The sequence below is a fragment of the Achroia grisella genome, unplaced genomic scaffold (assembly GCF_030625045.1).
Source record: "Achroia grisella isolate CSIRO2021 unplaced genomic scaffold, CSIRO_AGI_Agris_v1 utg109, whole genome shotgun sequence".
NCBI classification, from domain to species: Eukaryota; Metazoa; Arthropoda; class Insecta; order Lepidoptera; family Pyralidae; genus Achroia; species Achroia grisella.
The window spans coordinates 6,015,171-6,032,574 of NW_026712573.1; the positions used below are offsets into that span (position 1 = coordinate 6,015,171).

General features: G+C 32.7%; 2 protein-coding genes across 2 annotated transcripts; one reads left to right on the forward strand and one right to left on the reverse strand.

Annotated features, from left to right (window-relative positions):
- Nucleotides 1-3,833: 3,833 nt before the first annotated feature.
- On the reverse strand, nt 3,834-12,012 carry LOC131847007 (zinc finger protein 570-like). The gene is made up of 10 exons (XM_059196447.1): nt 11,857-12,012; nt 10,474-10,608; nt 9,908-10,031; nt 9,012-9,106; nt 8,343-8,432; nt 7,680-7,798; nt 6,447-6,622; nt 5,447-5,709; nt 5,052-5,102; nt 3,834-4,476 (listed from the first exon to the last, which is right to left on the reverse strand). The coding sequence occupies exons 1-10, from the start codon at nt 11,890-11,892 to the stop codon at nt 4,408-4,410; spliced, it is 1,158 nt and encodes a 385-aa protein (XP_059052430.1). The 5' UTR covers nt 11,893-12,012; the 3' UTR covers nt 3,834-4,407.
- Nucleotides 12,013-12,244: 232 nt separating this feature from the next.
- Nucleotides 12,245-16,716, forward strand: LOC131844894 (5'-AMP-activated protein kinase catalytic subunit alpha-2). Its single transcript, XM_059193883.1, has 7 exons — nt 12,245-12,693; nt 13,258-13,563; nt 14,115-14,414; nt 14,768-14,963; nt 15,198-15,318; nt 15,777-15,896; nt 16,407-16,716. Exons 1-7 carry the CDS (start codon nt 12,439-12,441, stop codon nt 16,663-16,665), a joined length of 1,557 nt encoding a protein of 518 aa, XP_059049866.1. The 5' UTR covers nt 12,245-12,438; the 3' UTR covers nt 16,666-16,716.
- The last annotated feature ends 688 nt before the right edge of the window (nt 16,717-17,404 follow it).

Below are 17,404 nucleotides of genomic sequence, written 5' to 3' on the forward strand. Positions count from 1 at the left end.
AGAATCACAACAGCGCCGCATATCATTTATAATTTGTTCCTTAAAACAAATTTGACTTTGATCGTGACAAAATTGGTACGTTACCTTACCAATAACATAGTGTATATAAACATCTCACAAACAATTGCAAGATTTACGCAATTGGTTACAGAATTGATTAAGCTATCGCGTAATAACCCCAAAAAAATTGTCTATTTAAAAAAAATGATGTTAAATGGCATAGGACTACAAAAAAAATAAACAGTGATCTCACAAATAAAATGCATTATAATTTAAAATTGTATATTTCATTATGATAATTGTATGTTAATAGAAAAATCTCCGACATACTGACACTTAACAAGGCTAAATCGAAATTGAAATGGTCGACTATACAACACGCGGCATATACAATATACAATACATATAATTATACGAACCGTATTCTGACACTCATAGGAACATTTGCACCTTAATCTAGACGTAAACTACGGGTCGACATCAAGCTGGTTCCGTTTGTGCTCAATATACAAGATGATCGAATAATAGCAAAATTTTATAGGCCTAATAATAATAATAACGGTGATGAACCATTATAATTTAAATAAAATTTCATCTCAACACTAAACAAAACAAACAATAATCAATTTATTAAGTTTAGAGGCCTCTCTAGGCAGTCTACCTTACTTTTAAGACGAGAATTACACTTAGCACTTAACCATTGAGAGTAAAATAAGTTGTTTGCGGAAATTAAACAAATTGAAATTAAAATTAAAAAAATTCTTATCTTTAAATGTTATTTGTTTAATATATCTTTTGATACTGTTTTTGCGGTTAAAGCTAAAAAAATTAGATAACGCACAAAATACTAAATAAGGAAACTTGCTAGATGAAAATTTATATTTTTGCAATATTTGCCGAAAAAACCCAAGTTATCCCAACACAATGATCAAATGGCGATCTATAGATATGCTTAATTCTTATTAAGTAGGAACCATAAATAGACTATATAAAGGTCACGAGTACTATGCAGTACAGCTTTGACTTCACATCAGTAGTAGTAAATGCACATAAATTAGTGCTTAAAACACAGGCATAATTGACATGAACGTAAAATCTTTGACCGTCTAGAGAGAACTTAAACTGCCCATATAAATCCAATAATATAAAATCTCTTCGATCTTCTCATCGGCCATCAATCGGAAACCAAACGTTCACAGTGAGGAAGGCAAGTCCTTATAAAGGTTCAATACTCTTCATATATCTCTATTTTTTAAACTTACAAACTGCTTAACCGAATTCTATTTATATACAGATAAACTAATTTCAGACAATCTCCTTCTTCAATGTGAACATAGACATTAACAGATGATACAGCACTACGCTATTGCGCCCATAACACGATAGTTCTCAGAACATTTTGCAACACTCATAATAAAAATTGATTATTGTTCCAACAGAATGTTATCTAAATATGAATTATCCTAAAAAATAATGTTTAACTTTTAAAAGCAACAAAATGTTATTTTCTAGTGTATCAGTCAATGACTATATACTAGAAGTTTCGTCGGTCACACCACCAACTGTAGAAAAACCACGGCAAAACGAACTCAAAACCATAGAGTAAGGGGCACCTAAATCAAATAAAACTCAAATTATTCGACAAATTCAACTATGTTAGTTCATAAATACTGTGATAGTTAATTTATATTAAATAAGTATATTAATATATTACATTTATATGTATCCGAATTCGATCGTAAAGCTTTGAGAAATCTCAATTTTGAATAACTTTAAAGTATTGGAAATGTGTTAAAGATACTATCTAACTTCCTTACTCATACAATAGGTTAAACATGTACAAAACCAATTTAAATTATTAATCTATTAATCATTCAAAATCTTTTGAAAGAAAGTAACAATACAATTTAATAAATAAAATGGGTTTGTATCTGCTTATAATTTAATTATTGAGTTTTTTTGTTTCTTTAAAATAAATATTTAAATGCTTATAAGTAATTCATTGAAAACTTCTATTAACAACATCTAAATGTAGTTCTTCTACGTCACTAGGGCAGACCTAATGACATAACGTGAACATGTGCTTCGATTTGTAACACAAGGTATTGACCATCCAAACTTGTTTCAAAACATCATTTCTAAAACAATAGTGATACTGATACCAGTTTTTATTTTATTAAACAGCGCGTATGACTCATAACAAACATTTGACCTATACATTAAATTAAGTGGGTTTGTATTAAACTAGAAAAACGCCTAGTTCAAACCAACATTTAAATGTTTCTACACATTTATACGCAGGGAATTTAATTATTTAAGAACGATGTGCGGACTAGACGCGTTAGCTTCTTTTTCATACATACTCGCATGTCATTTTAAGTTGAAAGCAATCTACTTCTAAAAAAACTTATATTTGAGTAAGGTTTGTGATTCGATACAATTCTGGTTAATAACTAATTTACTTAAAATATAATAGCGATATCTGTCTACTGATAACACATAAACATTACTTAAACTTTGATAGAATGTACTCTTATACTACGCCTATTTATTTTATTTATTAAAAGTTAACAAAGATAAAAAAAATTGCACTTACTAATATCACTTATGAATGAATTTGCTTTTAATAATTTCACTCTAAATGCAAAAGAATGCCGGCCACACGTCGCACTCTTGAACACTATATATTTATTGGACGTAAATGCAAAAATATTGAACTTATAAATATTCGAATATTTTTGGAGATCATTTGCGAATTTTCAAATATTTTTAGAATAATATACAACTCAGCACACGTGTTAACCACTTGTAGGCAGAAGACAAAATAAACGTTCTATGAAAAGATAAGTATCCCTGGCCCCATTTGCTTCTGTCCATACTTGAATGTACAAGATACTTCTATATATATGAAATAGTACTTGTATTATGTAGGTATTCAAAATATTATTTTAATTTCCTATTTAGGATCAATAGCATATCATCATATATATATTTATATATTATAATCAATAATCATAGAAAAACAACATTAAAGTTATGAGTATATCAATAAAACCAACTAGTGTATGGACAGAAAGACTTTCTATGTGATTTTTAAAAAACAATCCTCCTGCCATTCTCATTGAATATACAATGCAAGTTGAATCATACATGTATGTACTAAAGTGAAACAATTCTCCCGATCCTACACTACTTTGTGTAACTAAATAACAAATTTATTTTTCATCTTTTCTTAAAATTTGACTAACATGTGATCATTACAGTTCAACACCTATGCTAAGGCGGCTGTATATGTAGGTAAACTGTCATTTATTTCATGTACATATAATAAAATACTTCTAAAATATAATAACATGATATTAGCGTTTTGTATGTATAGTCAAAGATACATTAGTACGACGTACATGAAACGAGAATTTGTAAAACACAACAATGACATATTTCATGTTGAAAATAAAATTCAAGTTTATGGTGTTATAACGCAATTTGAAAATGGAAATATAATAATAATCCTATTAATATATTATTTTACGCTTTCAATAAACTTTAGATTCAATTTGTGGTGATTTAGATCATCATTACATATTATATAGTAGATTATGCGAAGAAGTCTGTAACCATGTAGGTTTGTAGCGTAAATAAAAACCCTTTCTCCAGGCCTTTCTCAAAAGAATAGGCCCCAGAGGCCGAGTGAATCTCTAAACAAAGATGCCAGACATGAGTTTCGCTTGGAAAAACACATTATCGGTGACGACCAAGATCAAAATATTCAAAAGGAAATTTTTAGTTCCTTATATATACTGTTTTAAATTTCTTAAAAAATCTTTAAATTCCTTTTATATAATTTTAATTTAATTTAACGTTATGAGCGTAATCCATGACATAATGACATTTATAAATGACGGAAAAAAGCGTTTTACATATATCGCAAAGTAGTACTACGGGACAGTGGCGTAACTACATTGTGGCAAGTCGCAAAATGCAAAAGGACATCTGGTCAGAGGAGAATCTCAACTCGCGACATTTATTTTTACACATTTCGTTAAAAAAATGTATTTAATTTGTTTCAGATACCTACTTAATTGCAAATTCAATACATTTGTTGAAAAAAAAAACAGGGGAGATCGAGCATCTGATGAATTTGCCACGGGCCTCGAACGCTATAGTTACGACACTGCTACGGGAAGTTACAAAAGCATGTATTGACATCAATTTTGTGTTTACATTGTGATGTATCTGTCATTTGTTATAACTAAGCTTCTTGCATTACACATATGGCCGTGTTCAACAGGCTTAGAACAAGCACGGGTTATTAGTTTCACATAAATCTAACGTTAATCAAAGACGTAACAATGTCAGATATTCGTCACACGGCACAGTTGGTCAATGTCAAACGGTGCCGATCACTCATTGAAACAAACTCTGCACTTTTAGCTTCGGCAGGAACTGCACTTGTCGGGCGTTCAGTAGTTTTACCTGAAACACATCAAGTTAATATCAAAATGAAATAAAGTATATGAGATATCACATAAATAAGTATCACAAAATGATTATACAATGTAAATTATTAGGACGATGGCATAGACATATTCGATTCGAGAATAAAGATTCGAGTCTCGAATTCGGTTGCGCTCCCAAAACGTGTTATAAAGCCGAATCTATACCAGACAATGAGCAAAGTCATCTGCAGGGGTACCGCCAAACCTGAATTGTAAGGTGTATTTTACTTAATGGATTTGTATTATTTTGTTTCATTCCACTACTATTAGCATGTATGAGACCACAAAGATTTAGTGCTGAATCCTGACCAGCGAATCCTCACTAGTTGACTATACAAGACTAGGCCTTGTATAGTCAACAAGTGTTGGCGACCAGCCATTAAGTAATAAAATGGACTTGCGCAAAAAATAATGACAACGCACGAGTGGTATTATGGGCGACTTAATGTCGATCATAGTACCGTTCTCCATGTGTTTCCAATTTAAGATCCACAAACTTGTTGGTGGAGCTCAATTTAGAAATAAATTATAATTTGAAATATCATATCTTACCTCATGATACTCAGAGTCCTTTATTAGTAAAGGGTCCTGCTGCTTTGTTACCTACAAGATCAAAAATATTTCCATTGAGTTTAAATAGTGCAACTATATTTTTTATAGGGCCGTTATAGGTTAAGTTACTTCATTCAATACATTTTTAAAGTGTTTAACTACTACTACTACTTACTATCTTCTAAAAGATCTTTGTCTGCCTAGAAGTACAATGGGTTCTATACTAGATCGTGTATCCAACCTATGAGCTGACAGGTCAAAATCGAATTAAAACTTATTTAACTATATTAATATCATGAAAGTACACGAGCATTACATGACGTTCTATCACGCAGGCCGTCAGTTCCTGTGCCTCACCGATTACAAAAAAAAAATTCAAAACAATATAGCCTTACCTTGGGTGGGCGACCGCGGCGCGGGGGCAGATGGTCTTGTTCGTGGTTGTTGTGGCGGCGGTCTGCGGCGGCGGGCGCGGGCAGCACTCGCAGCTGGTGCGCACGCAACAGGTGCGCCGAGTGCGCACGAGCAGACGACACGCGCACCTTGCACGACGAGAACACGCACGACATCTCCCCCTCCCCTTCGCCGTCGCCCTCGCCGTCCTCCCCCGCCTCCTCCACCGCCTCGCCCTCCTCGCCCTCCTCGCCCTCCTCCGCACCTGCACGGACAACTTATGCAGTCAATACAGATTTTTTTATCTTCTTCCACATTTTCAAGATCACTTCTCAGAAATTTCCTTTGAATTCAGCTTATGATCGATCGAACGACGATATGAATTGATGATATTGGTTGATAATTTTGAGTTCGTCATTCGTTAAGATATCAAAGTTATTGCAACTGTGACTATCTATTTGTAACTGATATAAAATGTGTATATCTAGCAATAATAACGCTAAATCAGAATGAGAGTTTATGTGTTTAATATTCAACTGAGCTGAATGAATTTACAACGTAAAGACAACCAAAATATGTTATGTGTGTCTTATAGATGTTTAATGTCCAATCTACAAATTTTAACAAATTGACAAAATTTGAATTTTTGTTGTTGGCCAGACTGTCCAGACGGTCAACAGTAAAAACTCCAAAGTTCTACAATATTCTATTTTTACTTACGTATATGTCATTGCCTTCGCCATAATTGAACAAATTTCGTTGGTAGGTACTCTTTGTAATCAATACAGTTTAAGTGTTTTTAGTGTCGATACAAATGTTATGCTAATCGATTAGGCCGTTTAGATATTAATTTATCTTCCACAAACTGCTTAACTCCACTAGGTTTAAAATACCAATAATCTCTCTGTCACCTATTGGCTAAATTCCGGTCGTTGATATTCTTAGTTTTTTAATGAGAATTACAATTTGCGTTTGATTTATTATACAGAATGCGATACTAACGTTCATCCTTAGTCCGCAGCGAGCCATCTTCGTTTGCGTGCTGGTTGACGTGCTGCATCAGCAATCGCTCACTCGGCAGCACCGCTTCGCAAACCTGGCATATGTGCCGGCCCCCACGTCTACCGGTACTAGCAGAACGATTGCTCGATGTCTTTGACTCGCCGTGGGCTTCACGTCTGGAATAAATGCAAATAATGATAATATATTAATATCAAATTACTTACTTTAACGTTCTATGCAAATAGAACTTGGGACAAGAACGAAAATAGGACTTATTCTACTGCAAATAGAAGTAAGTTTCTTAACTTTATAATCTTGATTTGTGTTATGTCGATGTCGATATGTGGTGATGTCGATGAACACTATTATTCTGTTGTTATTTGTGATACCTGATGCCTGTACTAAACCACAGTATGTTTTTTTAATTGTATGTATATATATATGTCACAGTTTTCGTTCCCATACTCCTCCGAAACGGCTTGACCGATTCTCATGAAATTTTGTGAGCGTATTGAGTAGGTCTGAGAATCGGCCAACATCTATTTTTCATCCCCCTAAATGTTAGGTGTAGTCCACCCCTAAATTTTTTTATTTTTATTTTAAGGCAAAACAACGTTTGCCGGGACAGCTAGTATATTGTATATTTTATATATATATAGTATAACCCTAGTTTCCCTATCTTTACATAGTTATAAAATGAAGTAGCTTCCGCTGTCTGTTCCCTTAGATTAAAACTACACAACGGATTTTAATGCAGTTTACAGGAAAAGATAGAGTGATTCAAAAGGAAGGTTTATATGTATAATACATGCACAACCTTGCGAAGCCGAGGCGAATAGCTAGTAATAAATAAATAACACGTTGTCAAACTACAACTACAATCAATAATAACTAATAATTAGAAATTTCTCTGAATTATTCTCTGAAATTACAGCAAAAAACTTCACTCCCATGTTATGTATTACGTGTGCATACGTATCTGTGACGCGCAAGTAGGCGACAACTTATATTTTTTGTTTCATTGCCTTTATCCCATTACGTGGGGTGAATTTTCACTTTGTTAAATAAAATAGTCTTTCTAAGGGTTTTATGGTAGGGAAGAAAGAATAATGATAAAAATAGATAGAAAAATATATAAAATAATAATAGATAGAGAGAAATAATGAAAAAAACGTTCATAACTAGCTATAATGTCCTAAATGAATAAATTATTTTTGATTTGATTTAAGTCACCTGTGAGTATACATGTGGTTGCGCTGCTGGAACTGCTCGCCGCATATATTGCAGTCGTACGTGGCCTCCACTGGTCGCCCGTTCAAGTGTCTTTTGCGGTGCTGATTCAAATTTGTTACCTGCACAATTATTTTATAATGAACTAGACATTGGCGGCTCTGGCGTATTTTAGATAAATGTGATATACACCTATATGTCTACTATACATACAAAATGCCATTAAAATCCGTTCCGTTTACTTTTTGTCTTGCAAATTTTGTTTAATTTATTACATTTAAGATGATTTTTAATAGAGACGAAAATATAAAAAAATATGCTATATTGACAAAAACATTCTCACAACACAATTTTCATTATTACGAAAATTAATAAATATAATAAGAAAATTATTTAATAGTGAAGTTTATTTTTGACACCCAATGCAAAAAGGTGGGTGTTCTAAGTTTGACCCGTCTTTTTGTCTATGGCATCGTAGCTGTTAACGAAAGAACCCATTATGATACGTTTTTGTTTCTTTATAATGGAACATGATATTAATGGTTCTTAACTAATATATATTATTAATTTCTTTTTTATTCGGGGTTACCTATTTTATTGCTTAGTTTTATTTTCATAACGACTGATCTATATAATCTACACTAGTTTGTGTGGCTTGTTCAGTACCTGGGCATATGCCTTGTTGCAGCCCGGCTCTGGACATACGAAGGGACGTTCCCCAGTATGCAGCCGCACATGGTTGTTTAAATTTGTCACCTGCAAATTAAAAGTTTCTCTAATTATTATGCTAATAGACTTTTGGATAACCTTTCTTGTATAATAGAATGGCAAATAAGCTAACGACCCATCTGAAGGTAAGCGGTAACCGTAGCCTATGTTCATGAAAACGTTATCATGTGAAACACGTGATACCCTTCATGCGTTGCAATTCCTACTTGGCGGTTCAAAGGGGTAGGAATGAATACCCATGTAAATGACTTTTTACAGTCTTCCTCTGGAAAACATAAACGCAAAAATGCAAATTTCTTCATAATCGGAAGCTCTAGACAATAAGAAGTAAATAGGCTACGTAACACTCATAATGACTACATTGTAAACTGATTTAAAAAAGTAAGGAGTAACAATCAATGTATTTTCTTTTATAAAAGATATAAAAATGTATATGAAAATTTAAATATTTAAAATTTTAGATATATCTAATTAAATACATTCATAATATATGTATAGTCAGATGTTTCTACTTCTTTTACGACGTTAGTAGGAGAATACCTTGTGTATGTAAGCAATTTGAGTTCCTCAGTTATTAGGTCAACAATAGTGAAGGGTTATGTTTACCTGAGTAAAGGCCTTCCCACACTCAACGCACTTGAAAGGCCTCTCATTGGTGTGAATACGGAGATGCGCTCTCAAGTTGTTTGACTGGGAAAATGCTGTTAACACATGACGATATTTTTGTGAATACAAAAATAATAGGAAATAACAGGTTACCTAAAAATAAATTTTGCTATTTCAAGTTTGGATATGCAACTGTAAATTCTTACATGTACATATGTACATTTATCGAGATTTATAAACCTATGTTATATTGTTGTAATTAGTAATAAGTATTATTAAAAATCAAGATAATATAAAATTTTAAACCAAAGTTATGATCACTAAAACATCCAGACAGCTGGTGATAGGCGGGTTCATTAGGCTGCTTAAAATATGATTTAGCGCAATGATGGCTGGCTCAGCCTTTATACTCGTGAAAGGGTACTGTTTGTAGAAATTGGTCAGCCTGATAACAATAGCTGTTTTGTTACTCAAGTAACTAAAGATATACTGTCTTTAGTAAATTTTGCTATTAGGTCATTTGTATTCACACAAAATTTTAACAATCTAAAGTTGAACATTTGTTTAAAAGCGCACCAGACTAATTTCTTTCTACGTGTGCTAAATTTTGCTTACGAATAATTTACGATAGAATAAAAAAAATGCTATTCAAAACAGCTTATATCAAGTTTATATGAGTAAAGATTATTTCTATTTTATTACAAAACAATTCCTTCTGTATTATAAATTCTAATAAATATTCATAAGAAAAGAATATTTATTAGAATTTATAATACAAATAACATTCGTTTCATGTTCATAAATTTTATCAAAAAATAATTATACCCCATTTATAATTAAAAAAGAAAAGAAAATAATGTAAATAAAACTTTAAATAGTATATAATCAAAATTTACCCTTATTGCAGTAGGTACACACAAAACGTCTCTCGGCTCGGTGATTGCGTAAATGGTTCTGCAACTGCATCGTCTTCTGAAACGTTTTATCGCAAATGCCGCAGTATAGGGCTTCATTGTTCTCCTATGTATATATATAAACAAATATTAATAGTCCATAGAGACCCACCCCGGTTTCGAACATATAGACGTAAATAAAAAGCAATTCTCAGGAATAATTCTCTTGATAGGTGAAAATCAGTTTCAGTACTTTTTGTGATTGATCACAAACATACATACAGACATAGTGGGGAAATTTATATTATAATATTTTTAGACATAAACCTCACAATTAAATATACTGTATATGGAAATTAATGGAAATGTGGAATAATATAAAATTTTAAATTCTTTAAAGCTACATACATATATGTATTATAAAATATATGTCACACTTTCAATGGTCCACCTGGCACACTAGTTAGTCGCCTATATACATGAATAGCATTATGGGCATGTTATTATATGAAAATGATACCACTCCTCCCTCATACATAATATACATAATTTATTGATATTATCCTCACCTCCTCACTATTAGAGGCAGTAGGTTCAGATGTATCAAGAGCTTCAGCCGAACTGTCTTCAATGGTCACTTCAGGCACAAGTGGCTGGCACTTGAAACATGCATACACACCCTCCTTGCCAGTCTCAAATAATTGCTGAAACAATTTTAAAAACTAAATTATAAAGATTTAGATACATTATTCCATTTAGAAAATACCAGTTAAGAAAAGAATTTAATTATGCAGAAACTATTAATGTTTTTTATAATGCATACCATATTATAATTAATTCAGTAAGGATTTAAAGTGGTGGTTTTAAATACTTTATACAATTGGACTTTTGGAATATATTCTATTGTAAAAATATATCTCACTATGTTGTAGGAAATGTATTAATTTCATGTGATGAGCAAAAAACGAAGTCAATTGAGAGAATTGTTCATGTTCAATTTATTTTATTAAAATTACTCATTAAATAACTCATTAATACATCGTTTTTAATGGATATTAGGATCTTAAGACACAAATCTTGTCTTACTCGCTTTTCTTTTTAATTTGCTGTCTGTAAACAACTTTATGTTCATTATTATGTTTGTAAATTATCTTGGTTTTCCAAATACAAATAAATATATGTTTATTGTTATGTATTATATGTTATAGATATATATTGTATTATGATATTTTCTATTAATATAAGCAAAACTATGTCCACAAATAAACAACATATCTTCATGTTTTGGTCAATGGTCATATTAATAGAATGAGATTTAAACTTCAGAGATTTGATGTTAATACACTAAAATTTATATTTATGAATAACTATCAATATTTATATAGATATCAGTAGATATATTATAAACAATATTAAAACTTTTGAAAGTTGTTCTCAGCATTCAATTAAATATAGGGCGTATTCAGTTTATTTATCAATAAACCAGTATACTCAGATATAACAGTTTCTGTAGAAACAGTTTTCTTACATATATATTCCTTGAAATTGTTGTGTAAAGTTAATGTTGACTGTTATTAACTAGTAGACATTGGTACAAAAGTCAAGGATCACTATTCATGCACATTGTGGTCACTGTGCAGAAAAAAACAAAGTCACTTGTTTTTTTACAGGGCGCTGAGCTGAGCCAGACAAAAAAAAACAGACCGTCCGACAGGCGGGACAAAAAAACGCGGGCAGGTTTCCGATGCATTTTTTTTTTCTTGTTGCATTACGCTCTATCTCAATATAATTCGAAAGATCATTCAACATAATAGTAAAATTATACTACAACAGGACGAAAAAAAATTCCAATACTGCCAGTGGCTTTATTTTTATATCTATCTTGTAAAGAAAACAATAAAAATTTTACGGATTTCGTGAAACAACAGTATAAAGTATCAAAAGTTACTTACGACTGCGGGTTTTAAACAGATACCACATTTATCCATTATAATTTATCACAAATATACAAGATTGTCACCAATAAACTCTTAAAATTCGAGAAAATTAGTATTTTTCGTACATCACAATATCTTTATTGGCGACAGTCAAACGGGGTGGGGCGGGGAGAGAGCGCAGCGAGGGGAACGCGGGGTAATAGCTACAGAGTACAAAATCTATAGAATACGAAATAGTACTATCAAAAACTCAAATAAGAACGCAACCATGGAAACTAGATAGCATCAGATTGACGTCTTGACATCCAATGAACTGATGGATTGTCTACTACTTACCATCTAGCTGTCAGTATAGACTCACTGTCAATTTTTCTATAATTTTATTTGTCAATCGTAACTGGTCATAGTTTATTTATCTAATTTATTTTTGTATTTTTTCCTAAAGTTGTGCAATTAGTACCTTGTTATAAATGTACTAATAAAGTTTTATCAATTTCGCATTTTGTTGTTAAACAATGTGCATCAAAATTTACTATATTATAATTTAACCGTATTTTAAAATATTCTTTTCTCATGAAGTTTATGTACTAAGAAAAAATGTCAGAAAAACCAATTGTAGCTAGTGGCACCCAGCCGATCGTCAAGATTGGGCACTACACGCTTGGTGCTACACTGGGAGTAGGTACATTTGGTAAAGTGAAGATAGGAGAGCATCAATTGACCAAGCACAAAGTGGCTGTGAAAATCCTCAACAGGCAGAAAATCAAGTCTCTAGATGTTGTCGGCAAGATAAAGCGAGAAATACAGAACCTAAAGCTTTTTAGGCATCCCCATATTATAAAATTATACCAGGTAAGTAATGTGGAAACAAGTTTTTAAGTAAAGTTGATATCCAGTACAACACTGTTAACCCTGACCAACATAAAACTATAGACAGAACTCTATGTAATAAAAATGAAGTAACAATACCATCTAATGGTTGTATCTCTCAATGTGTGATCTTTAATTGGAGATAGTAATCAATTTAAAACCCTACATTTACACTCAAAACCATTCATTCAACATCAGTTGTTTTGATCATTTGCTTAATTTTGATGATAGTTTAAAACTCAAAAAGTTCTGACTGCACCTATTAATTACATCATATCTGTCTATTTCTAATAATCAATCTCATGAAAATATAAGTGGTATTGTATGGTGGCTATTATTATGTGACCTTGTTAAATAATGGTTACTGTTAACTAACCTTATTAATTTTACTTACATACTTTCCATGTATGCTACACAGTTACAGCTTACTGTACTTACTGTACTTGTAACTAAAAGAAGTAAATGCACCACAACTGATTTTATTCTTTAGAATTATGTAATAACACTAAACACTTGAATTTATACATATGGAAAAACATTTTACAGGTAATATCAACTCCTACTGATATTTTTATGATTATGGAATATGTATCCGGTGGGGAGCTGTTTGACTATATTGTGAAACGTGGCAAACTGCAAGAGCATGAAGCACGAAGGTTCTTCCAACAAATAATTTCGGGGGTGGACTACTGCCATCGCCACATGATTGTACACAGGGACTTGAAGCCAGAGAACCTGTTGCTAGATCACAACATGCATGTGAAGATTGCAGACTTTGGATTGTCAAACATGATGATGGATGGTGAATTTTTGAGGACATCTTGTGGATCGCCAAATTATGCTGCACCTGAGGTATATCTATTTTCTTGTTTATAATATCTGACTAATATTATAAACAAGAAAATTTGTGAGTATGGATGGTTAAATGTTTGGGGCAGGCACAGCTAGTACCAAATATAATTTATATCACTTAAATCACAGTTACTTTCATATATCTAAAATATGTTTTCATTTTTTCATTCAGAAACGGAGATTCAAGTATTTTATGTGCACATAGTCCCTAACAAAAAAAAGAGTTATAAACATTTTTGAGTGGACTTATGGTTTCTAAATAAATTTGATAGTAAGTGGAAATTGTAATTAAAGAAAAGGTTGTTCAAATTTAAACATCTGACAATTATATACCTATAAAATAATAAATACCAAAATGTAAAATTAATTCAGTAGGTGAACTGTTTAATATATTTTACTTTTTGGTATGGAATATCAACAAGACAAATATTTCAAAGTTCAAAAAAGGAAAAATATTTGTCTCAAATCTCTATGACCTTAATAAGCAAATGTTATATATGTAAAATGCTGTAAAGTATCTTATATTATTTATGATACATTTTTTTTTATAGGTAATATCAGGAAAACTGTATGCTGGTCCAGAAGTAGATGTGTGGTCATGTGGAGTCATTCTATATGCATTACTCTGTGGCACATTACCCTTTGATGATGAGCATGTGCCAACACTGTTTAGGAAGATCAAATCAGGAATATTTCCCATTCCTGAATATCTAAACAAGAGTGTTGTGAGTTTGCTTTGCACAATGCTACAAGTAGATCCAATGAAGAGGGCTAATATTGAAGATGTAAAGAAGCATGACTGGTTCCAGAAGGAGCTTCCTGGATACTTGTTTCCATCTCCTGTAGAGCAAGTATGTAAACAAATATAAAAGCTTATAAAAGTTAGTGACAGATGCTTTAAAATAAAAAGAAAAATAAACTAGTGCCTAAAAAATGTTTTCTATTATCATATTTTGCTTAATCTTGAATTTTTGGTAGAAAGAAAATCTCACAAAATATCATGCAATATTTCTTACAAAAAATATCTTTTGCATTACATAACATTTACTCATGTCTCTTCATTCTTATATAGCATGTATAATTAAGGAATTTTAGGATATTAGTAATTAGTACATTCATATATTTAAGTTCGAGTTACCTTTTATCATTGTATACATATTTGAAAAATTGTGTATCAAGTATATGTTTTCTCAAATATCATCAGGACAGCAGCGTAATCGACACAGAGGCGATATCAGAAGTGTGCGACAAGTTTAGTGTGAAGGAGCATGAGGTGCACAACGCGTTACTAAGCGGCGACCCGCACGACCAGCTCGCCATCGCATACCACCTTATTATAGACAACAAACGTATTGCTGACGAGGCCGCTAAAGCTGAGATCAAGGATTTCTATGTTGCTAGTGAGTTCTTTTGATAAAAACAATTATTGTTATAGTCTATATGTAGCATAAATGGCATCGTATTCTCGATCTTACAGAAACATGAACTTTTTGTGCATACTTGTCAGGTAATTTACATTGTGCAAATCGATTACATGCCATAATAAAATATTCATAATATAATTTCATGCAATAGTATAAGATTCTACATAGATAATAAAAACATAATAAGCGTGTATGTGCTGTGTGTGTCAGGCCAGTCCCCGCCCGCGGCGCCCGTGGCGGCGGAGGCGGCGCGGCCGCACCCGGAGCGCATCGCGCCGCTGCGGGAGCCCGTGCAGGACAGGCCCGCGCAACGCGGCACGCCCGTCAAGAGGTACGCATTATATATCTCATCCTCATCCTGCACTCTTTACTCAGGCTTGCTACTGGGGTACTCCACCCCGGCTTCGTTTGTATACTATATGATAGGGCGAAGTCGTACGTGTCTCACCCTCAGCCCAGTCTCCCTCGGCGGCACTCGCGGCTACTGGCCCTGTATAATAATATAATAAAAATATCGCAAACTAGTCCCAAGCTGAACAAAATACTTAAATACTTTTGTAATTACTATTCATTATTGTAATTATAAATACATTTACACATCGATACAAACATACTCATGAACACAACTATACACATCATGCAAGGACTCGAACCCGTGACAAAACACCACGGTCGTGTAATGTATGAATAGTCAAATATTTTTTGTCGTTATTTGAATTACTTTAGCAACTTTGTTTATAACTATACCATACTATATAAATTTTGAGCTTTCAAATTATTTTTCTACAGGGCTAAATGGCACCTCGGCATCAGATCCCAGAGCAAACCCAACGACATAATGCTGGAAGTATTCCGCGCTATGAAAGCACTCGACTATGAGTGGAAAGTGATCAATCCTTATCATGTTCGGTATGTTATAATCCTTCTACGATAAACTTAAAAATATGTAAAGAACGTTTTAGCCATTGTACTTTAAAATTCCAACTCACTTCCCGGTGGTGACAACTATTGATAACAGACCAAATTAATGCAAAAAAAACTATGATTGGCTGGTGAGTCAATCATAGTTTTTTTGCATTAACGAGGTGTCGTTAGATTCCATATTTATATATATATATAACTTTAAAGTACTCAGTACAAAGAGTAACAGTACATATGGCAGGCTTAACACCATGTAGTGTTTTGTACAGGTCAACCATAGGTGCTGAGATTAATTGTTGGTACAAAAATAATCATAAAAAAATATCAAGGCATAAAATGTGATATAATATTTATACTATATATCTACTTAGAGAAACATACGGCTGCCAAGTGTTATGTTTACCACAACAACCGGCATCTTTAAATACAGTCGTGACGAATTATTTATTGTTTAGTTTTTGTTTTTATTATAACTATTATATTTTTTCTCCATAACAGGGTGCGAACGCTTAATAAGATGACTGAGAAGTATGTAAAGATGTCTCTGCAACTGTATCAAGTGGATTACAAGTCATACTTGCTGGACTTCAAGTCCCTGTCTGGCGAAAAGGAGGACGTGGAAGAAGAGGCCGCGTCTCCTCTGGTGCCGCCGCCGCCACTAGTTCTGCCGCCACCAGGCTCCCCGCTGGCAACTGGTCATCACACTATGGAGTTCTTCGAGATGTGTGCAGCGTTAATTATACAACTCGCTCGATAAATGACATCATCTCTATTCACGGAGTGGAACTAAAACGCGTTTTCTATTGTACAATTTTAATACAAAAGATAAAGATAAAAAAGGTCAGTGGGCGTCTACAAAACGGTTGGTGAGCGTAAACTTGTGAAGTGCACTTGTTTATAATTTACATTACACTTATGTAAATAATTTGAATTTCTTTATTTATTGATCAATTCGATCTACAAATGTAGGATAATACAAAGTATAGTATTACAGTACTTAAAGATAATTAATTTTAGTTAAATAACTTGCAAAAAATCTCAATAAGCAGTAAATATTGCAGAAATTAATTAAAGAGTATTCATACTCTATACACAGTCTATGCTTATCGCCCGGCCAATCATGCATGCCAGTGCATTTTTCCAAATTCTCCGTGTAGAGTAATTGTTTCGACCAAATATACGTTAGTATACATGAATTATACAAAGTGTTGATATCAAGTTTTGTATATATTTATGTTGTATGTATAAAAGATGTTTTACCAATATTGTATGTCTGAACGAACTTTATCTCCACATTAACATTCTTTTTATGGGAGAAGGTGCGAATATAGTAAATAATTGCAAGGAAGTAGATTATGCAACCGTTAAAAATGCATAGTAATTGTTAGAAGTTGATAGAAGGCCATGAGCCCTTAGTCCACAGTAAGTGCCTACTTAGTCATTGTATTGTTAATTGGGTCGCTAGAGTTTGACTACTGCTTTTAGTCTTACAATTT